The sequence below is a fragment of the Pithys albifrons genome, chromosome 3 (genome assembly GCF_047495875.1).
Source record: "Pithys albifrons albifrons isolate INPA30051 chromosome 3, PitAlb_v1, whole genome shotgun sequence".
Classification (NCBI taxonomy): domain Eukaryota; kingdom Metazoa; phylum Chordata; class Aves; order Passeriformes; family Thamnophilidae; genus Pithys; species Pithys albifrons.
The window spans coordinates 22643520-22667223 of record NC_092460.1 but is presented as its reverse complement, the minus strand read 5'-3'; the positions used below and the strand labels follow the sequence as shown (position 1 = coordinate 22667223).

Sequence of the window (23704 nt, the reverse complement as noted above, 5' to 3'; positions counted from 1 at the left end):
GGCTATTGAATCTTTGCAGAAGGTCTTTATTGAGGGTGTCACATGTTTAGTATTGTAGTTATTGATTTCAAGTGTTAACTGGTGTTCAGCTTCTAATAGATTTATTCCAGTCCTAAGTAGTTGCTTTTCTAAATGTCTTATTAGCAGAAAAAGTACAACAAAAAAGTCCCCGAAATACAAAGGGAGAGGATGCTTGAGAAGGTACTCGGTTTATAGAATTATCAGTGCTGGAAATAACTGTGTCCTAAAGATTTGTGTTTTACTTTACAGGTCTGAAGGTGACAGCTCAAGAAGCATCAGGTATGTGCACGTTGCATTCTTTCCGTCTTGATGTCTTTGTTCTAAGAAAATACTCTAATTAAAAACATGAAATAGAAACAGATTCTTTAAAAATGGAGGGTCTGTTGGTTCTGCTTAGCATGCCATTTGCACTTTGAGTAAAGGATCTTCTACCTTGATAAGCTACTGAATAAATTCTATCTAAGTGTGATTTAGGACTGATGTATTATTTTTGATCATTGCATTTATGGTTTCTGGTGTTTCAAAATGTGTGCTGGACAGTCAGTTGTAATGGCAAAGCTTCCTGCCAGACTTGGGGGCAGCTTCTGTGCTGGGCAGGAGCCCATGGTCTTGTTCTGGCTTTCTTTGAAGTGTCCTCTTCTTCCCTTGACAGCAAGAACCCTCATTGACTCGTTATGACAATCCTCATTATACACTTGGAAGTTTCGGAGAATGTGGAGCATTTAATGTAATTATCAGATACTTTACTTCTCACTTACTCATTTAGTATTTTCTACTCGTTACCTCAAGGGTATTTTTCCTTTCCACCTCTCTGCAAATGTGGCTGAGTCAAACTTGTAGAGTCTGTAAAAGTTCCCTCAGCAGGACTGAAACATTAAAATTCCACCCTTGAATCCAAAGCATTCCATATTCATGGCTTGCCTTTAAGCAGATACTTTGATTCTCGAGGAGTGTGACTATTGATCACTGCTAATATTGGCTGTGGCTTCACCAGGATACCACAGCTTGTTTGGGGGCCTGTCAGGGCTTTGCATCTAAAGACACAGTATTTTATTTCTTGTAAAAGCCCAAAAGAAAGGCAGGGCCTTCCCTTGCAGAGTTAAAAATCCAGTTCTCACCGCCAGGTGTGCAGCCTATGCACAGAAACAGGTGAGTTGCAGAGTAGCTGGTGTGATAGGGGAAAAGCAGAAGCCTGTAGGAGTGATTAAAGACCCTGTGACACACTTTGCTTCCAGCAGAATCCAAGCTCAGCTGAGCTGGGCAGGGACCTTGGGAGTGTGTTGGAGACACAGCGGCTGAGCTTCACAGAGTCCAGCTGCTGAGCTCAGGGCTGTGGGAACCTGTCTGTGCTTTGTTCCTTGGGTCTGGAGCTCCCAGCTGAGTTGCCAGTCTGCTGGCAGGCTGGGGAAGGGCTGGTGCAAACCAAAAATAGGTCCAGTGGCACTTGGCTTTACACCAGTGTGGTTGAGGTTGTGTTTCAGCCTGTAGTGGTGCTTCTGGTTTGGCCCTGTTGAGCCTTCTGCAGGATTTGACTGCCCACATGGGTGGGGGTGGGTGGTGTCACTGCTGTGGGGACAGTCTGGTAAGGGCTGAGTTCATCTCCTGCAGCCCATGGTTTGAGGTGTGTAAATAGTGTGTAGGCACAGCTGAAAGCTTCAGGTCTTGTTTGGATTCTGCCTACAAACTGCCAGGTCAGAGAACTCCAGCCCTTGTTCTACCACATCTTAACACCCTGGGACACTCCAGTGTGGGGGTTATTGGACTGACAGGCTAAAGGACCATAATGTTGTTGTCTTGCCAGATCAATTCTATGCCCTGGAGGAAGGGATTGCTCAGACTTGGTGCCTCTGCAGAATGTGGCAGGACCCCAAGGGGCACTTCCCTCCTGTGTCCAGGCCTGGGCATGTGATGGGGGGGATCAGCACCACATGTTCACCACAGAGACCTACAGAGCCTTGGGGTGCTGATCTCATCTTCTGCTCTGGGGCTGTTCAGTGAATTAATTCTGGTTTTCAGTGTCAGCTGACTCCAAGACAGTTCCAGACTCCAATGATAGCCTAAAATTAGGCTCTCCTGGAAAACAGACTATTGCAGTAGCAGACAATGCAAGCAGAAGGCAGAGCCACACTCCTGAAATGCTTTTTTGGTGTTATTCATCCACCCTCCCTCTTAAAGTGCATTTTCCCAGAGGTGAAATGTCACTGGGGATGTGTTTCTATGTTTCTGCCTACACAACATCCTGGGCAGCTCTTATCTTGTCTTGGGCAAAAGCTCCCTCAGCTCTTTATTGATATCTAGGCACCGTCTTTATGTTGTGGTTAATTTGCTTCACACTGATCTCTTTTATTTCTGGCAAATGAAGATGAAATGTAATTATCTCAAATGAAATGAGCAGGTCAGTCTGGGGAATGGTGCTTAAACTCAGAACAGATCATTGCTCCTGCTCAGAGATAGCAGCAAAGCACCAGCAAATCCATATGCTGACATGCCAAAAGGTTCCCCTCAGTTCAGGAAATCAAGTGCAGGAAGGAGCTGAAGCAGGTGAGGAACAAGGAGTCGAATGTTCTGTCTCAGCATCAACTGGACACCATATGGAGTGAAACCACGACTTATGTTGGTGGCCAATAAGCAAAAGTATTGTTTGGGATTGAGTGACTCTCAAACATTAACTCTGAAGATAAAGGATCACTCCAAATAAACTGGGATGCAACTGTTTCTTTCCCCCCTCCTCTCTGCCAGAAATTTGGTTGGAGATCAGGTGGTTGGAGGGCAGGTGGTTGGAGGACAGGTGGGTTGGAGGGCAGGTGGGTTGGAGATCAGGTGGTTGGAGGGCAGGTGGGTTGGAGGGCAAGTGGGTTGAAGATCAGGTGGTTGGAGGGCAGGTGGGTTGAAGATCAGGTGGCTGGAGGGTAGGTGGGTTGGAGATTTGGTGAGTGACAGCTTGGCAGGCATTGGGTCACCACAAACCTCTTTCCTGTGGCAGTGGTTATGCAGCATTCAGATGTTTCTCATGTTCAGTGCTATGTGGGTGCAATAATTAACCTTTATCTCTGTGTTGGTGTCAGTCACACAGAGAGGAGCAGCTCCAGGGATGTGGGCAGTGACTGCTGGAAAAGCTCTGCTCCCAACCAGGCAGTTCCTTCTCTCCCTCTCTTTGCATCCTGATAAAACCTTTGGCACCCTCATTAAACTTCCTAATTCTTCTAGAAGAGTATTTTGAGACATTTTTTCTGAGTAAATGGAAAAAGTAGGACTCTAAAGGACATGTATCTTGTGGGGTTTTGGGGCTTGTTTTGTCCCTGTCTTTCCCACCTCTCCCTATCCAAGCAGGGATACAAGGAGGGTCTGACTCGAAACACACCTTTGTGCCTGGAAATGGGAATCCTTGGCTTTGGTTTGGTCTCATGCAACTCAGTGAGTGTCATCAGACTCTTGACCAAGAGATTATTTTGGAATAGCTGGTGGTTTTCATGGAATGGAATATCCAAGCGATGCCCCGGAATTTGACATCCCAAAGATGTTTTGAAAGGCTCTGACATGCAGAAAACATGGAATCTAACCACGCAGGGACAAGGCTGATGCAGGAAAGCAGTAGGATTCCAAATAATACACTGAAACAATTAAAAATTATCTCGACTTTTTTTTTTTGGCTTTCTTTTTGTGACCAAAAATAATGACTTATCCCATTGTGCAAGCCCTTAAAATTCTTTCTGTTTCTAATACTCTTGCACTGCAATAAATTGGCCTTGGTGTCCTTTTGCCACGTGATTTCCAAGCCCAGGTATTTTTTAAACCCATTCACATGGAGGAATTGCTTTGGACACTTTGCATTCTGAGCTGTGCTGAGCACACAGAGAGAGCTGTGAAGGGGTTGTTTTAATTAGCTCTAATTAGCTGGGCTTGCTCACGTTTCCAGGAGAAAATGCAATTTGTTTTACAAGCAATTTTGGTGTTTGATAGTGTGACCTGACAGGCCCAGATGAGGATGAGGATGTGTAGTGTATCACAGCAAAGTTTGCAAGAGGAGTTTGTCTCAAGGTTTGGTAACCAGAAGATGTTCCTGTTCCCTCTGCTACAGACTTTGTGTTCAGTGGATGCAGAATTGAGGCCTGAGGAGTGTGGGAGATAGAGGGGGACTTGCAGGGTCAGTGACAGCTCTGAAACCTGCCCACAAACAGCTTCCCTTCTCCCACTTTCATTCTCAGAAGACATTAATAGTGGTACAAATGGCTTAAAGAGGTTCCATCCGATTAACCCTTGCCCTGCTCTCCCTTTGCTGGTTTCCTGCCAGCAAGATGAATTGCACTTGAGTTGCCTGGAGGTCCTCCCAAAACATTCCTGGTGGGATGCTTTTCCTGCAGCTGCTGCTGGGCTCTGCTGGCAGCACAGGGCACTTTGCTGCCCCTCTGCCAGCAGCTGACCTGGGCAAAATTGGAATTTAGATGTCCTCTTTGGTTTGTTGTGTTTTGGTTTTTTTGTTCCTTCCTAGTTGTGTGCTTTTTAAAAGGATAAAAGGAGAGGGCTTTCATGGTTCCTTATTGCCAGAAGAGTGGGGTGTTCTGTGAGCACCCATTTAATTTATAATATATGCAAAGAAAGAGCGAGGAGCCTGAAGGCTAGTTAAAAAAAAAAAGAGGAAAAAAGAGGGCAATTGAAGTAGCAGCTATGGAGAAATCGTCAGCAGCTATGGAGAAATGACTTGGCTGAACTAAAAGAAAAGTCTCACTGTGTAATGGATGGAAAGTTGTGTGTCTGTTGAGGATCATGCAGAAAGACTTATTTCTTATAAAGCTGTACATTAGATTAAGTGGAAAAGTAATTGTCTCATTTACTTGAGAGCAGGAAAGAACTGTAGACTGGCAGCAGCCTCAGTGTGTGCAGTGAGGAGGGCGAGGAAGGCTGTGAACAGCCCCTGAGAAACTGCAGAGAAAGCTGAGAGGAAGCAAAGTTTGGGGAACTTCTCCTTTTGTTTTACTCCAGGAAAGTCAACTTAACTGTGTTGACTGTGTGACTCAGCCTCCTCTCTGATAACCTGCAAAGTGCAGGTTTGGGGAATGAAAGGCAGATAGACTTTAAAACTAATTTAGTTTAAAACCAGTTTAGTTTAAAACTAACCTGTAAAACTAATTTTCAAGTCCAAATGTATTGCTGTGCCATGGAAATGGCTCAGATGGAAAGATGGCCTTCTCTGGCTGGTTTTAATCATTCCATAATGACTCTTCCACAGTTTTATAACCAGTCCTTAAAATGTGCAAAATCATCACTTGTTAGTAATTTAAAAACTCCTTAAAAATTCCTCCAGATTTTTACATCAACATCAGACTGACCCTGTACAGTAGAGTGGAATATGAGACTCGTGTTGTTGGATTAAATTAGTTTTATTACTGCTGACAGAAATAAAACATATGGAAACACCTTCTAGTAGCTGAGGTGGCTGTGAAGCTGCCAGTGGCTTTGAAATGATGAAGCTTTAACCTGAATTTCAGAGTGACAGGGCAGTGATACAGTTGTCAAGTTGTCAGAACTGTCTCTGTGTCTCTCACCTTTAATAGTGATGATACAAGTGATGGTAAAAATACTTTTTTTCACCCAAAATAATAGTATGAAGCATAGAATCAGAGAGTGATGGAATGGTTTGGGTTGGAAGGGAGCTCAAAGTCCATCCAGTCCCACCCCTGCCATGGGCAGGGACACCTCCCACCAGCCCAGGTTGCTCCAAGCCCTGCCCCACTTTGGACACTTCCAGGGATGGGGCAGCCACAGCTTCTCTGGGCAGCCTGAGGAACATCTGTTTTTACAGAATGAGGGAAAACAGACAAAACAAAAAGGGAAATAATATTGGGAGTACATATTCATATTTCTCCTTAAGAGTCTGTCATCCTGTGCTTCTTGGCATCACGTGGACGGTGAGCTGTGCCATGGGTGGTTCTCCAGGAGCAGGAGATGGTGACAAAGCCAAGTGTTGGTGCAGAGGGCTCAAACCAGCACTCCACTTGTGCTGCAGGTCTGGGTTGTCTCAACAGCAGGGTCACCCTTTTTTCCACACACTGTGTATATCCACTGAGCAGATATTGGGATAACAACTTGAATTCATCCATTTGCACTTTGGTTCTGGACTGTGAGTTATTAAGTACAGAAATACGGTGCCCATGTAATCCCAGGCTGCTGAGGAAGGGAATCTGACAACCTTCTTGAGGAGATCAGAGAATTGTTTAGGTTGGAAAAGACCTTTAAAGTCCAGTCCAACCCCACTGCCAAGCCCACCTTGCCTCCTCAGAATGTAAATGTTGTGAATAGAGGGTAACATGGCACTGCCATTCATGAGGACCTAAGTCCCAGGAATCCTCATTAGGCAGGTCAGCTCCATCCTGCAGTGCCATCCAGTGATGGGACACCCTGGAGCCACAGGGCTGGTGGCTCAGCCAGCAGCAGATGCCCTGGTTTCAGTGCCAGTGTCTTGCCCATGGGACTCGACCTGCATCCCTGCATGTGGTTGTTTGCTGTGGGAATGTGATGAGATCCAGAACAATGGAATGCTCAGTCCCAGCTTAGGTGAAGTTGCAGATGTGAAGGGGAGAGGTCCAAGGCTGGAGATGGTGTTTGTAAGACACTTGCCAGGTTGGAAGAGGAGGAGGAGTCCCTCCTTCCCTCAGCCAAGTGGGGTTATACACGGCCTTTCCCTGCTCCTCCTGGTACAGAGCTGGTTCCATCACAGATCTGAAGTGGCTGCAGAAGAACATGGTCCTGAATGTGCTGTGGTGGACAAGACTCTGGGTCACACAGTGAGGCTCTTGGGGATGGGCCTGGGTTGGATCTACTGATCCCTGTGTGTCCCTTCCAACCCAGCGTATTCTGGGATTATTTCAGATAGTTTTGACAGCTTTTTTCCTTTGCCCATGTTGCCCTGAAGTGGGATGAGTTCCCAATAACAAAGCCTTTTCCTCCAGGGTAGCTGCACCCGTGTAACAGAATCACCTGGCAGTGGCAGCTCTTGATTTTTGGGAAGGGGATATGGGATTGGATTGTAAGTAGAACTAGAGTTCAGGGTTTCCTGGTGTTGCTGAATGCCTTCATTTTTGTGCTGGTTTAAAGGTAAACCGGCAGGAAAAATGAACCCAACACAAAAGAGATTAGAAGTCAGAGTTACAATTTAATAACAAGATAACAATAAATGCAATGGCACAAAGAGAAATTGGGTTTAACCCACAAACCCCAGCAGTATAACCCAGCCCCCTGGGGCACAAACACAGTGGGGTTTGGTGGTCCCTGTGCTGAGCCCCACGTGGTTCCCCCAAGTCCAAAGCAAAAGGAGAAGAAAAACCTGTTGGTGCAGATGATGGCACAGTCTGGGCCAGAGTGGTGGGCTCCTCCTGTCCAGGGTCTGCTCCTCCTCTGGATCCCTTGAGTGGTTCCAGAAGTCTCCAAACCCCAAGATTCTCTCCCCTCAGGTTTGGGTGGAAGCCCCCAGTGCCTCCCCCAGGGCAGGGAGTTCCACACTGGGGGATCTGACTCTGGGATAAAGTCAGGGGGGATTTTGGAATGGTTGCTGGCCCATCGGCAGAGCTGAGCCCTCAGGTGGGTGTGGAGGTGCCAAGGACTCCCTGCAGGGGAGTTCTCCCAGCTCCTCTGCCAGGCTTCTTTCCCAGCCAGCTCCCAGCCTGAGGGCTCAGGTGTGCCCTGGGCAGCTGCTGCCAATGGGCCATTGGTAGCAGTTGCTGGGCAATGGCCCAGAGGGTTTAGAATGCCCAGCTTTGGTCACACCCACACAGGGATAAACTGGTCCCACCTGCTGAACTGGGACAATTTTTTTTTTGCATACTCAGTTGTAGGTGTTCTAAAATTTGGTGATTTTTAAAAAAGGTTGAGTGTGTACCTCAGCAACGTGTTTGATGACAGGTCTGACCTGCAAAGCAAAATTTTTAATATATTCCACAGAAACCATGACAGCTTTGATAGTTAATCAGTGACATTTTAACACTGAGCAGCTACAATAGTGGATGATTTGCTGGTAAAATTTTGGAGTTAACAGGAGAAACATTGACCTTCTATTATTTTTAGGCATCATCTGTTGAAAGGAGAAACACAAGGGAGTAATAGTGTGCTATTCTGAGGCAAGAAGTGAGTTAACTGAGGTCTCGTTCTTGGCAATACAGCCAAAATCATGTTATTGCCTCAAAATCCAATGTATCAGTGCATGACAGTCCTGGTGAGCAGGAGGGACAGGGTTGTGGGGACCTCTTCAACTTGATGGTCTTCAAAAGAAGTCTATGATTTTGTGTTTCATGTGAGTTTTTATTTCTCTGGATTTTTTAATCAACTCATTAAAGGCTCTTTAGGCATCTCATATTGTTTCAGGATTTAAAGTTCAGGTGCTGCAAATTCTAAGTTTCACAGCCATAACTCCATCTGTGGGTTGTACAGAAATGTCCTGCATGAACTCAGCTGTTCTTCCCCCTCAGTCCTGTTCCCTTGGACCAGGGGAATCCAATGGCATTGTTCTGACAGGTGAATTGAAAGGAAAAAGGGATGAACTTTTTTTGCAAGAGTTGTGTGAAGACAGTTCTGTTTGCAAGTAAATGAAGTGTTTGCATTAGGCAGTGCATCATATTAAGAGTTTGCCTTGTGAATCACTGTGGTTCTGCTTTCTCTACTGAAAAGAAGAATCAAATCCTGCTGACACCTGGGGACCCTCCAGGTGGATAAACCAGCACATGCAAGCACTTTGCTAAAGTGATTCCCACTGGCAATAGCTGTAATTTCTGTCTCTGAGTGCTGATTGTGCTCCACAGTTGGAGCAGTTGTTGGATTTGCAATCTCGGGAAGACAAAGCCTGGTGAGTGGCTCCACATTAATTCAGTGCAGCTCATTTTTATCCCCATTTTTATTCCTGCAGGAGCTGCTCTCACTCACAGTTGCTGGTTATGTGTAAGATAAGGCTGTTTAATGAACAACATGTGTGCACAACTCAATTCAGGGAGCTGAGGGCTTGTAGTGCCACAGGATTTCTCTTTGGAGGAGATAAAGCAGTTGGAATTTCCTTCATTATTCTGCCATTCTGGCTGTGTTGCTTTTGTTCTTTTCTATTAGGATTCATAGGAAAAGCTGGATAAACCTCAGGGGTAGAATGTGAGTGTAAAGGAAGGAAAACTGTAGGATGGCTTATACTTCCTGTGTGCTTCATAATGTTCTTCAAGGGCTTTGGAGGACATTGGTAGGATATGGCCTGAAGTTGTCTTGTCTTATAGATTTAAACTAGTTATTCTGGGGTTTATTCTCTTTTTTTTTTTTTTTTAAATGGAGATGCAGTGATACTCACATAGCCTTGTGAGGACAGGAATAAAATCTGACTTAAGGAACAGAATTAACTGCCACACTTTCATCTACAGAACATTGAAAACAGTCTATACTAACCATTGGAAATCCATATCCAAACTGAGTAGAAGAAGTGAGTTCTCTTAATGAGTTGCCTCTATGCACTGGCAGAAAAAATTCTGTTTCCCTCAGAAGAATTCCTATGTGAGACTTTCATAGATAGGACTTGAAGATAAAGCAGTTTTCTTGTTGTGTTCTGCACATTGACAACTTAAATAAAAGGGAGAACTTCCATAGTCTTCCTTTCTGATCTCGTTGCAGCTGGTCATGGTTGGACTAATTCCATCCAAAAATAAATGTGTAAAAACCTAGTGAGAACTTTCAAGGCCCTTGTTTGCTTTTTTGCCTTTTAAATCTGTATTCTAGGTAGTTTTATACCTCTGTAATTCAAGAACAATGTTTGGATTAGGAATTCACCACGATTCAGGTATCTGGTTCCTCATCTGAGCTGTTTTAATGCTGGTTTTGAGAGTGTTGCACTAAATGCAATTGTCAGTGATTGGAGGATGGAGTGGGCAAACTGTGTGTTGGGGAAGCTGAGAACAGAATGTGTTAATAAAAACATAAAGACCAAAAAAACATTGCAGGTTATTACAGTGCAGAAGAATAGCCTAAAATGTGCATTATAAATAATTGGGATTGAGCCTAAAACTCTGTACCTGCAGCCAAATATTGTCTCACACCATTTCAAATTATACTGATGATGTTCTAACTTGGTTTAGAAGTGAATCTAAAGATTTTTTGCCTCTTCCCAGAGGTGAACAAAAGTCAGTAAGAAGGTCTTTCCTGCAGACTCTTGGTTGTTAAAACCTGGTGAAGGCTGTGAAGGCTTCTGTGGCTTCTTCAGTGAAAATTCCTGAGTGCCAACTGTGACCTTTGGGGCCTCCTTGCTTTGCCCCGTCATTGGGTGCCTCCTGTGGGGGTGGAGAAAGGAAAGCACTTCAGCCTATCTCCATGATGCCCTCACTGCTCCAATCCCATATTGATTCTGCAGTCTGAGGTGCTCAATGGAGCTGTAAATACCTGTCAGCCAGTCTTGCCTAATTCCTGCATCAATTTGGCCTCATTAACTTGTCGTTGATTAAATCAAGCACATTACTTGGGATACCCCTGTAATTTATTTATAATAATTAACTGTAGCAGGGGAATAAGATTTCCTCCTCTGAATTTTAATGCAAGAAGTAGTCTCTGTATACAAAAACAGAGATTGGAGCTAAAATTCATAGAGCTGCACTAAATATTATGAACATTTACCACCCAAAAGGTAGAAAAAGTCTTTAGAAGATAAAAATGAGCTGACTTGCTCCTGGTTTTAGCCCAGTTTTATTCTCACCTGTCCTGTCTGTGGTGCAATAGTGATGAATCATATACTCAAGAGTCAGTGTTCCAAGAGTACAGTTAGCAGGTGTTCTCTGCATATCTTCACTCTTCCAGTTCCTTCACTTGGTTTTGTTTATTACACAGTCAAGCTGAGTTTGATCTTTAGGACTTCAGAAATGCTAAAGATTGGAGCATATCACTTGTTAAAATGAACCCTGAGCTGAAATCAGTCAAACTCTTCCTTTCTGGACACTGCAAGTCAAACTCATCACCTGCAGGAATTAAGATAACTCTGTGTTGGGTAAAAACTGTCCCTTTGTGCTGCAGCAAATATCAAAAATCCAGCAGGGATTCATTTCAGCCCTTGGCCTTCTCATAACCCTCTGTGCTTTGGTGCATCAGTTGAGGGCAGTTTGCACTCTGCAATGGGGATGAGGATTGCAGCTCACTCACTGCCCTCTATTATGTGTCCGGAGTACCCTGGGATGTTTCTCTCTCATTATTTATTTCTGCTGCCTTTGGTTTTGAAAGGAGCTGCTTTGAAAGGCTCTGCTGCAGAGTCACCTCCTGACCAACACGCGCTGCTGTGAAGATGCCAACAGACTTTCAGAGGACTAAAGAGCACCAAGATAATGTTTCACAGGATTTCACAGGATAGTCTGAGTTGGAAGGGGCCCACCAGGATCACAATCCAACTCTTAAGTGAATGGCCCAGTAACAAAAGTCACTGGAGTATGAGAATTTTGGTGCGGGGATTTTTTATTCCTGGTTGATTGGTCTGGTTTTGTTGTTTTTTAATTTGGGTTTACTGTTTTTTTTAACGAAAACACAGTAGGGAAAGGAAGTTTTATAACGTGTAGGTTATTGTCCGCATCACTTTTGTGGAGGGAAATAAGATACCTTCTTGCTCTCCAAGCACGTTAACAAGCAGGGTGAGTTTTCCAAACTGCAGTGATGTGTTGGAGCCTTGCTTGGATTGTGCACTTTTTCTATTGCAAAGGAGGATTTGGCTCTCAAGGACTGGGTGTGCTGGAACTGTTTGTCACTAAAATGAGCTGTGCCTCCTTCCCCAGGGGGCTGTGAGGTAACTGGCACTACCCTGCAGCCAGCAGCTGCCATCTGCATCCCTGGGCAATGCCCTCCACAGCAGTTTGGGCAGCACAGCCCTTGCAGCCCTTGGAGAAACACAGGAGAGGCTCTGAGAAAAGGTGTCATCACTGAGGGAAACCCAACATGTGTTGTCTTTGAATGCTGAAGAGAAGAGCCCTTCAGATTGATGGCATAAATAGAGTTCCCTTTGTAGTCTAAACCAATCCATACCTGCTTGGGGACATTCATCTGTGTTTGAAAGTCAAGGCAAAAGTGGCTCTTACAAATCTGCATTCCTAAGGAATAGTTGACTTCTGTCCTGGCAGTTTTTCTGGACCCTCTGAGGAAGGAACAGTATCGACCTCTGGGTTGCAGTGCAGTGATCAGTTCACCAAGAAGGAAATTACTGCAACTAAACCCAGAGCTGCTAAATGAGCCAACAGTTGGGAACCTCTTGGTCTTTTGTTGTGGCTATTAAATTTTTTTTTTAATAAAAAGCAGTCTGAGGAAGCTGAACAAACCAAGGGTGCTCAGGGTTGATTGAGGGAGTTCGGAAATATAACTGAGTCATCCATGAACCACTTGCCAACTTTTTCTATTACTCTTGCATTCTATTGGGAAAAACAAGGAGTAGCCTGCATAAGTCTTTTTGATTGGATACAACTCTGAAATTTCAAGTTTCAGGGACCGAACAATTCAGAAATTTCTGGATTCCACCTGTCTAAATTGCTTCATGATAGTCATAACTGGTAGAGAGTAGGTTTAGATTAGATATTGGGGAGGAATCCTTCCCTGTGAGAGTGGGCAGGCCCTGGCACAGGGTGCCCAGAGAAGCTGTGGCTGCCCCATCCTTGGCGTGCCCAAGGCCAGGTTGGACAGGGCTTGGAGCAACCTGGGCTGGTGGGAGGTGTCCCTGCCCATGGCATGGGTGGCACTGGGTGGGCTTTGAGGTCCCTTCCCACCCAAACCATTCTGGGATTCTATGATAATCCTTGTTCTGTGGAGCTGGAGGAATTTTTCTTGGCCATGCTCATGAAATAATTAAACTGGGGAGGTCTGACAGGGGTTATGGTGATGCTGTAAATTCAGAGTCCAGACCTTTTTCTAAGTTACATTTTAGAAGAAAACCAGTAGAGCAATCACTTCAGGGAGGACAGAGGTGGTATCCTTCTTCCTGATCTGCCACTGAGTTACTGCTGAAACCTCTGGCATCTCCCACCATGTGCAGGTTCTAACTGGAAGATTTTGTCAGAGGGAATCCCTGCAGTGGCTCTGTCCCTGCAGTGGCTCTGTCCCTGCAGTGCTTGCTGTCCCTGCAGTGCTTGCTGTCCCTGCACTGGCTCTGTCCCTGCAGTGACTCTGTCCTTGCAGTAGCTCTGTCCTTGCAGTGGTTCTGTCCCTGCACTGGCTCTGTCCTTGCAGTAGCTCTGTCCTTGCAGTGGTTCTGTCCCTGTATTGGCTCTGTCCTTGCAGTAGCTCTGTCCTTGCAGTGGTTCTGTCCCTGCACTGGCTCTATCCTTGCAGTAGCTCTGTCCTTGCAGTGGCGCTGTCCCTACACTGGCTCTGTCCCTGCAGTGCTCACTGTCCCTGCAGTGGCTCTGTCCTTGCAGTGGCTCTGTCCTTACAGTGGCTCTGTCTCTGCAGTGCTTGCTGTCCCTGCACTGGCTCTGTCCCTGCACTGGCTCTGTCCCTGCAGTGGCTCTGTCCCTGCAGTGCTTGCTGTCCCTGCAGTGCTTGCTGTCCCTGCAGTGCTTGGTGTCCCTGCACTGGCTCTGTCCCTGCAGTGCTTGCTGTCCCTGCAGTGCTTGGTGTCCCTGCAGTGGCTCTGTCCTTGCAGTGGCTCTGTCCCTGCAGTGGCTCTGTCCCTGCAGTGCTTGCTGTCCCTGCAGTGCTTGGTGTCCCTGCAGTGGCTCTGTCCCTGCAGTGGCTCTGTCCCTGCAGTGCTTGCTGTCCCTGCAGTGCTTGGTGTCCCTGCAGTGGCTCTGTCCCTGCAGTGCTTGCTGTCCCTGCACTGGCTCTGTCCCTGCACTGGCTCTGTCCCTGCAGTGCTTGCTGTCCCTGCAGTGGCTCTGTCCCTGCAGTGCTTGGTGTCCCTGCAGTGCTTGCTGTCCCTGCAGTGGCTCTGTCCCTGCAGTGGCTCTGTCCCTGCAGTGCTTGCTGTCCCTGCAGTGCTTGGTGTCCCTGCACTGGCTCTGTCCCTGCAGTGGCTCTGTCCCTGCAGTGCTTGCTGTCCTTGCAGTGCTTGCTGTCCCTGCAGTGCTTGGTGTCCCTGCAGTGGCTCTGTCCCTGCAGTGGCTCTGTCCCTGCAGTGCTTGCTGTCCCTGCAGTGCTTGGTGTCCCTGCAGTGGCTCTGTCCCTGCAGTGCTTGCTGTCCCTGCACTGGCTCTGTCCCTGCACTGGCTCTGTCCCTGCAGTGCTTACTGTCCCTGCAGTGGCTCTGTCCCTGCAGTGCTTGGTGTCCCTGCAGTGCTTGGTGTCCCTGCAGTGGCTCTGTCCCTGCACTGGCTCTGTCCCTGCAGTGCTCGGTGTCCCTACACTGGCTCTGTCCCTGCAGTGCTTGCTGTTCCTGCAGTGGCTCTGTCCCTGCAGTGCTTGCTGTCCCTGGGCCATGTGAAGGTGCCAAGGGGCTCTGCAGTTGCTCTTCACTGACACCTGAGTGTCCTGGATGTATCTCAGCCCCATCCTGGCTCTGCCTCTGCTTTGCCCTTCCTGGAGAAGAGCCTTATTTGATGTCCCTGCACTCTCTTCCTGTACAGTCTGAGCACTTGGAAGGTGGTTCTTTGAAGCCTTCAGCAGAGGAGTCATCTCCCAGAGCTCCAGGGTGGTGGATGTGCACAGAACCCTGGCAGGGCATTAATGCCAGGTTTGTGCCACTGAAGTCTGTCCATCCCTCCCTGCAGCCCTGGGCAGAAACAACCTTGGACACGTTTTCAGAAGGCTCTGAGAGTTTGATGTCACTGACCAGGCTGAGTGTCCTCAGGATCTGCACCCACCTCATTGTTTTAAGGGATTTGCATGATCATGGCTTTTGTCCTTGCTGTCTCCTAGGTTACACTTCATAATAACTGTAAATTTTCCTTAAAAATCATAAATAAATCACAGTAACATTAATCTTTCCTCTGTAGAATATGTGGTTTCTACTCCTTGAAGGCCAAACCTTTCTCTGGCCTTGTGACTGTGTAGATGTCCTGTCTGAGTGTGAAACATTCAGGATTTAAACTGAACTGAAGAAAATGTCATTCGAATTTCTGTGTGGATGTAGATGTGAATGCAGATTCAACCTGGCCTGGGAGAAGAAGTCCTTTTCTGTGACAATATTAAATATATGTAATAACTTAAGTATTTAAAGTACTCCAAGAAATTTTGGGGAATTCTTAAGGCATTTAAATACATATTGTTCCATGTCTCTTAATCACACTGCAAAGAATGTTCTTTTAGTTTCCTGTCTCAGCTCCAGAGCACATAAACATGTGTTTATGTTGCAGGAACAGAAGGAGTAGGAACTTCACATATTTTCTTCCCTTTTTATTTGAATTAATCTTGTAGTAACGGCTAATTACATTAAATTAGACCACTGAAATTAGGACCTGAAATGAAACCCCGAACTCCATGGCCTGTTCTATAATGCTGGGTGGGATCAGCTTCCTCATTTAAAGAGTAAATAGGGAGGTTCTTCCATTCCTACCCCACAAATACAGGTGGTAGGTGGCCCTCTAATCCTCTCCAACACTGTCCAACTTTCACCATTCTTGCCTGACCTCAGTTATTCCCATTCTGAGGTTTTTATGAAGCTCTTTAATGGGGTTCAATAATGAGCTTTTAAATTATCCTTTGGAGGCCAAAGGGCCTGCTGCTGTTTCTTAGCCAAAATAGGGTAATACTAAAGGGTTAGGATTAGATGAGAACCATAAAAGCTGATTATTTCTAATTTATTTTTTTTTATTTGCACTTAGCTAGTGGCAAAATTGCTATTTACTCCTGCAAGTATATAAGAAGCTATTAGGCAATGGATAATTAACAACAGGAGGAGAATGGAAAGGTACGGTAAGACTTCAATGCAAATTAATGCCTGGTCCTTTATCCAGAAAGGACATTGGAATCCCTGGAGCTTGTCTGTTTTCAGTGCCAGTGACAAGTGAGCAGTGTTAGTGCCTAACAGGATGCAGGAGAAAAGAAGTGCCCTTAACCAGGCCTGCAAAAGAGGAGTTTGAGTGTCCCTCTCCTGCCAGATAAATCCTGTGCTCTTGCTTTGTCCTGCTTTCTCTTGACAGCAGTGAAGGGTGTGATGAGCAGGGAGTTTTCCCCTCAGTGGAAGAGCCAAGCAAAGGCACAGTCAGCACTTTCCTCCATGGTCTGTTTCCAAGGAAACTCATTCTTGTTTCCCTAAATTCTCCAAGTGTTGTGGAGTCTCTGCTGGAGCATCTTCCTGATTTCCTGAAGCACAGAAAGAGCAAATGATGGAGGACACAGAGCAGCATCTGTGCAAGCCTCATGGATCCCATACAGCTGGAAATGTTCTCATTAGGAAACAGCAGCTTGTCTTTTATGTTCATTTTCTGGGGAAGAACTCGAGATCTTCCTTTAAACAAAGAAGTTGCAGCTCTTCCCCTTGGATTGCTTTGCGTAGCACCTTCCCACATTAAAGCTTCATGTGCACTGAGGTGACTCTCAAGGGAACTGGTGGGAGAAATCCAGATGACAATTGGAGTGTTGGAAGGTGGTGGGATGTGGATTTGCTTTTTGGAACAGCAGGAAATGAAAGCAGGAGGGTTTGAATGGTTAAGCTTTTTTATAGTGGAAAGATATCTTTAGGTTTCCAGGTTTAGAAGATTTCTTTAAGGTGGTGGTGTACCACGTAATTCATTAATTTCTGTTAAAAACTTTTCTGTTGGACTTTGTTCTCTTTGTCTTGCATGCAAACACTTGTAAATGTGCTTATTGTGAGTCAGAGGGAAGTGACAGTAACCACGAGCCAAACACTCAAAAAATGCTCCATTGAAGAGGGAGATACAGCAGAACACTCAATCCTCCTCTTAACAGCTGTTTTCCTTGAGAGAAAATATTAGTTCTAAAAGTTGTAGAAATGAAGAAACAACAACACCAAGAAACCAACCATCAAATTGGTATCCTGTGTCTTTGTTGTTTCAAAAAGCTTAGGGAAGAGCTTGGGGTCCCACTGCTGGAGTTGGAGGTACCTGCTTGGTGTTCCAGGGGCTGGGGGATGTCTCACATAGGTGGGTGTGGGTTACAAAGGGCCTGTACCTTGAGCTGAGACAAGGAAAAGTAAAAAAGCAGGAGGACAAGGCAGTGGCAGCCTCCAGAACTGGAGGTACCAGTTAGTGAGTCTCCTTTGGGCTTGGAGGTGAGAACATCAGGCCAGGGGAGGACTTTATTGCCCTGGAGATGTGTCTGCACAGCTGTGAGAGGGCAAGGTGGGCCCTGACCTTCTTGTTGGGGTGTTGTTTCCTTGGCTTGTGAGTTGGTTTTCGGGTCTTTTTTTTATTTAGAAAAAAAATCTCTAGTGCTGTAGTTGGGAGGATCTCTTGCTATCAAAACCAAAGTATCATGGAGATGATTATTGCTTTTGGTGTCAGGGATGAACTGGCTGTGGGAGGGAAGAATGGAGGTGAGTTTTAGAGTTTTAGGACAGTGATTTTGAACCACTAGGTGTTTGGAGCCCTCCCTCTCTCCCCCTCCCGGGTGTCATTGCTTCAAAGCCCCAGAATTACCTGGAATCTGGAAACATTTTCCATGTCCTCTGGGCTTTGGTGGGTTTGAGGGTGTGGGGCTGCAAATCCAGGGCTAAAAGAGGTGGCAGAGCAGTGTCAAGGGCAGGGGCCCAAACTGCTCCAGAACTCCACTAGAACAGCAATGGGGCAAGAATCCCAAGATTTTTTCCCATTTATTTCCTTCCTGTCCCTGAGCTCATTGGTGAATCCAAAAAACTTGTAATAAATCACTTGAAGATTTCCTCTCCATGGAGTACTGGCACAATCCTGTTGTTGGGTCCTGTGCTGCAAAATATCCATGACTGGGAGATCTGATTGATCAATAATTTAGCCAAGTGATTAAATGAAGGCCACAGGAAGCAGAAAACTGATTGGACAAAACAGAAAACTCTTTTGGAGAGGGGGGTTGGGTTGCACACTAAGTGAACACAATTTTAAAACAATGTATCCAGGAAAGGTATTTTACTGGACTAATATTTGGGAAGAAGATAGCCCAGGAGATCAGCATTCCATTACCTCCATACCTATAATAATGAAAGATGCCTGTACTTAGAGGAATAAGTAGAGCATGAAATAGTACAGGGTGTCCATGGTGGGAAGATGGAAGAGTGGTTAGAAAAAATCTTATTTGCAGGAATTTATAAACCTGGTATGGATAGCCCTGGGCCAGCCACATGACATCAAGTAACTTCCACATCACCTCAGTCACACTGAGGACCACAGGAGGAGTTTGGGACAAGGGAGATGGCTTTAAGCTGAAAGAGGAGAGATTTAGAGGAGAGAAATCCATCCCTGTGAGGGTGGGCAGGCCCTGGCGCAGGTGCCCAGAGAAGCTGTGGCTGCCCCATCCCTGGGAGTGTCCAAGGCTGGACAGGGCTTGGAGCAACCTGGGCTGGTGGAAGGTATCCCTGCCCATGGCAGGGGTGGGGCTGGATGGGCTTTGAGGTCCCTCCCAACCTAACCTAGTCTGTGGTTCAGTTTTAGTGAGCTGGTTTTAACTCTCGTGCCAAATTTTCAGTAGGAATTCTTTTCCTGGGATTCCTGAGAACACCAAGGCTTTGTGGAGCAGCTCTGGGGCAGCTCAGGACAGAAAGTGTTGGAGGTAACCAACCAACCAACCAACCAACCAACCAACAAAGGAGGGGGAGAGGGAAGGCAGGACTCAACCTTTAGATGTTCTGGGCAGAGCTGTGGCCTCAGGAGGCACCAGTGAAGCCACAGTCCCTTCACTGAGTCTCTCCCACAGAAGTTGTCCAGGAGCCAATTAACTGCAAGCAGTAATTAAAAAGAAGTGACAGCGACTTCAAACAGCTTCCTGAGTGCCGTTTTCTGTACAAACCCACAACAAGTACCTTGAGATAAGAGAAGGCTTGGTGCGTTTTAATATCTTTATAATGAATAAATCATCTCCTTTGTAAGGGCAGTGAAAGCAGATGTGATGTGAAAGCTGGGATGTGGTTGCTCCTTTGGAATTCCTTCCCAAAATGTCCCTCACCAATCCTGACCAGTCTCAGAGGGACTGAGGGACAGAGGGACTGAAGAGAATTGGTGATGTTTAGTGCATCCAGCAGCCAAGAAAAGCATTCTGTTGCCAAATACTTCCTGAACTGCACGTAAATCCCATTCACATCTCACCTTCCCTCTCATTATGTGACTGGTGCTCTGCAGTGTCGTAAATACTGAAAAAGAGCACAAATTAAGAGTCTCTTCTATTAGTGAGACTTGTCATTGAAATAAGGGCAAGAATTCCAACCACAGAGCAAAATTCTGCTTTTGTAGACACTTTTGTCTGTTATGCTGACACTAAGTGGGTATTTTGATATGCCAAGTGACAAGATAAACACACACAGTTTGCTATTGCTGCTTTTTATAGTTTCATTATGGATGTTCTTCACTCTTAAAAAAGCACCGTGCAGCAAAAATTCATTCATTGCCATGTCTTCATTGGGTTTAAACTGCCTTAGAAACAACTTCAGAAACTGGCTCAAAACCAAGCTAGAATTTATTTCTTTGAAGTACCTTATTCTTTGTGTTCTTCCTTTTCCTTATTTCTCACTAAGTGTAAACATAAGTAAAGATTAATCATCCTCCAAGTGCCTGTGAAGGCTCAGGTGGCCACTGCTGCTCTGGTGTCTGCATTAGCCTGAAAATGAGGGGAATTGAAGACATTTTCTCAAGGACCTACAAAAACAAACCTTTAGATCATCCTAGAAATACCTGGGAGTCCACAGGCTTAGCTGGGTTAAATATGCCTAACATGTATATATTTTAAGTATGTTATTATGTAATAAATATGTGGTTTTATACAGAATTGTAGTAGCATCTTATAAAATGCCTCTGCCACCCTCCCTTGCTGGGAGCTTATGGTCCCTTTGTGGTCTGCCTCTGGTGCTGTGGTCAGTAGTGAGGGTGGAAATCTGCTGTGACTGGTTCTCTCTGCCTTTGAAACAGCCTCTGACTTTCCTCATGGTTTGTTATGAGCAGTACCCAAAATTCTCCCTTCACCTGTGCTGGGGAGGAGCCCAGCTTGTTCCTGAGAGAGCTTTGTTAGTCAGGCTTAGTTATGTCTCACTGCTGAAGGCTCTCAGCGTTAAGCCCACTCCTGGCTGCTCCCTGTGAGTCCTGCCTGGGTCTGTGTGAGGGGCTGTGGTTCCCTTGGGTGATTCCTTGGGAAGCAGCACTGCTTTGGAGGAACAGCAGAGTGATGTATCAGGAGTATCCTGCTGGGATTTTTATTTATTCTGAGAAATAAGCTGGATTTTGATGTAAACCCACATTGTTCTTGGCATGGGCTTAAGTTAATGTGTTAAAATTGCTTTGAGGGCTTCAGACACCCATCTCAGAGGTCTGTAAGAGCTGGGGACAAGTAGCAGGTCTTTCCTTTCACTGCCTGATTTCCTTCTGGTCTTAATGCTGGACATGCAACTCTTCCATCCCTTTCCCATTCCTTCAGTGTCTCCTTTGCTGAGGGAGCAATTTATCTTGTGTGCCTTGGTGCCAGCTCACTGACTGGCATCCAAAGTGCTGTCACAGTACATGTAAAGGCAACTCTTTAGACTCCTAATTATATTAAAATACCTCCAAAGCCCCTTTCAGCTTGCCAGCTCCCATTTTCCAAATGCTGCTTGAAAAGAGGCTCATCCCAGGTTATCCAGTGCTTGTATTGATCTCCTGAGAGGCAGTGATGGCTTTAGGAGTTTATCCTGATGCTGAACCAATGTCCTAATTAATGGTGGGATTCTTGGAATGGTCCTGTGCAGGGCCAGTACTTGGACTTGATGAGTTTTCTGGGTCCTTTCCAGGGTATTCTTTGATTCTGTATTCTATAGACTTGTATAATTCCTGTGTTGGTTGCCTCCTTTTGCTGGGGTTGGGCCTTCCAAGGTGTGAGAAACCATGGCAAAGAAGAATGGCAGAAAGATTTGTAGGCAGGGAATTGCACTTTATTCTTTCCCTCTGGGATATGTTATTTGAATAAAGAGTTTTTTCCCTATTAAATTTTGTGGGATTTCTGCAATGTAAATGAATGAAATCTGATTGCTCTGAGCTTTTTCTTACCCCTTGGCATATCTATGGCACTGGCTTCTGCCTTGTGTTGCAGTTTGCCATGCAAGTGTGTGCTGGTTTCAAGATAACACAAGAGAGGTTATAAGTCAGAGTTACAATTTAATAACAAGATTACAATAAATGCAATGGCACAAAGAGAAATTGGGTTTAACCCACAAACCCAGCAGTGTAACCCACCCCTTGGGGCACAAACACAGTGGGGTTTGTTGGCCCCTGTGCTGAGCCCCACGTGGTTCCTCCGAGTCCAAAGGAAAAGGAGGTGAGAGATCACAGATCACAGACTATTCTGAGTTGGAAGGGACCCACAAGGATCATCGAGTCCAGCTCTTAAGTCAATGGCCCACATAGGGGATTGAACCCATGACCTTGGCATTATGCAACCAAGTTTTAACCAACTGAGCTAATGTGATGTCACAGTCTGGTGGAGAGTGGTGGGTTTCTCCTGTCCAGGTTCTGCTCCTCCTCTGGATCCCATGAAATGGTCCCAGAAGTCCCCAAACCCCCAGATTGTCTCCCCTCACGTGCAGGTGGGAGCCCCCAGTGCCTCCCCCAGGGCAGGGAGTTCCACACTGGGGGATCTGACTCTGGGATAAAGTCAGGGGGGATTTTGGAATGGTTGCTGGCCCATGAGCAGAGCTGAGCCCTCAGGTGGGTGTGGAGGTGCCAAGGACTCCCTGCAGGGGAGTTCTCCCAGTTCCTCTGCCAGGCTTCTTTCCCAGGCAGCTCCCAGCCTGAGGGCTCAGGTGTGCCCTGGGCAGCTGCTGCCAATGGGCCATTGGTACTAGTTCCTGGGCAATGGGACAGAGGGTTTAGAATGCCCAGCTTTGGTCACACCCACATGGTGGTCTCGGTTGCTGAACCAGGACAGCTGCTTATTAAATGCCAGCTGTCCCGTGTGAGTGGGTAATAATGGGTTTAATTAACAAGGACTTGTTTGTGGATAATGAATTCTCATCCTCAAATCCGCAGGATGTCTCTGCAGTCGGCAGGACTGATCCTGGTTGGTGTCCTGTTGGAACTGCCTTTGGGAGGGAAATTGTGTTGGTACTGCCTTGGGAAAGTACCTACAGCAATGTCACAGCTGTGCAGGCTCCAGCTTGTAAAAATGCTGTTCTGCTGCTTGGAGAAGTGCAGTCTGAAAACATCAGAACAGCCTTTGCTGCTTGGAAATGCTGAGCAGATGGTGGGAGGCACCGAGAGCGATGCTGGAACACCTCAAATGGCTTTTGAGGTTTGTTTTGTACCAGTGCTGTACAGAGCTCACCCACTGCTTTGTTCCACCTTCTGCAAAGTGCAGAGAATTGCTCTTGGAGCGACGAGAGGAGGGAAATGTCCTTGGTGTGATGTCCTGCTCGAGGCAGAAAGTTGGATGGTTTTGGTGCTTTAGGCAGCTGAAGGTTCTAAGTTACTTACAGGGGGGGTTTATTTCCGCACATTTAAATTTCCTAATCTGTCTCCAGTTTTTCTTTAACATTCAACTGATGGGAATACTGGTGAATTTTTTTCTGGAGCACCATTTATTGTATTTTTCTTCCTAGGAAATCATGTTCATGACCCTGCAGCTGAGCATTGTGCATGAAATGCAGAAAAGTTCCTCTGCTTTCTGTAGAAGACAGAATAAAAGCTCATAGTCTTGTGTCACAGCTAGTAAATAGTAGAGTGAAAAATGAGCATCTTAATGTTACCAGTTTCATTATTAATAAAATAGTGCTATTCATAATGTTTCACATTATATCTGGAGATTCTGTAGTGAAGGAACAGCTGCAATTCCAGAGGAAGAGCTGCTGTCTGAAGTGTGTTCACTGTAGTTTCCATAAATTAGATTAAGAAAATGAAAGTGTGCCAGAAATTGTGGAAGAAAACTAATACTCAAAGGTCTTCAATAATCTTGCTATTTTCCATGGAGTTTTTGTTTCAAACCACATTTTTAAGCAGTAAATACTGATCTCTGGTGTAAATGCTCCTGACGTGGTTTACAGGAATCTTTCCATGGTGTGTAACAGCAAAAATGTGGCCCACACCTGAATCTTCAATATATTCAAGAAATAACCTTAAAAGTCATTTTCTTCCCAGTGTGGGTGCAATTTCCAGCTACACTCACAGGCTGCTGGAATTCCCTTTCCTCAGGCCATGCAAGTCTTGCCCTCAGAGAGGATGGGCTTTGTTTTCTGGTGGTCCTTAGGCAGGACCTGCCTGTGTTTGGGGCAGGGATTGTGTTCCCAGGGAACAGCAAATGCATTTGGAGGCTAAAATAACAAGGGGGGCAAACATTGGCAGGGGGGTCCTGTAGAGCTGAGCTCTCAGGTGGGTGTCTGGCAGCAAGAAAATGGGAAATGGGATGGAGATGAGGCAGGAGAAGGAGTGGGAAGAGTCAAGAACAAAGAAGGGAAGGGAAGATGACTTTCAGGAATGATATTGTCCTTTAGTTTTGCTCAGGTTCAGTGGGACAGGCAAACAAGCTTAACATGGCCCTTGCCCCTCAGTGCTCCAAAACAACCAACAAAGAGACATTATTCTGCTCTTTATCTCAGTCTTAACATTGGTCAGATTATACCTGGCATTTTGAGTTGATTATTTCTGAGGGACTGGCCTGAAATACTGCTCTT

The 23704-nt window shown here is 45.8% G+C and overlaps 1 protein-coding gene across 7 annotated transcripts in view; it reads left to right on the top strand.

The window, feature by feature from the left end:
* Window positions 1–23704, top strand: part of IQSEC1 (IQ motif and Sec7 domain ArfGEF 1) — a 356985-nt gene that overhangs the window by 77353 nt on the left and 255928 nt on the right. For all 7 annotated transcript variants that reach the window (XM_071550977.1, XM_071550976.1, XM_071550975.1 and 4 more), the window contains exon 3: window positions 271–300. In XM_071550977.1, the coding sequence (XP_071407078.1) occupies window positions 271–300 (30 nt within the window). The remainder of the gene's footprint in view (window positions 1–270; window positions 301–23704) is intronic.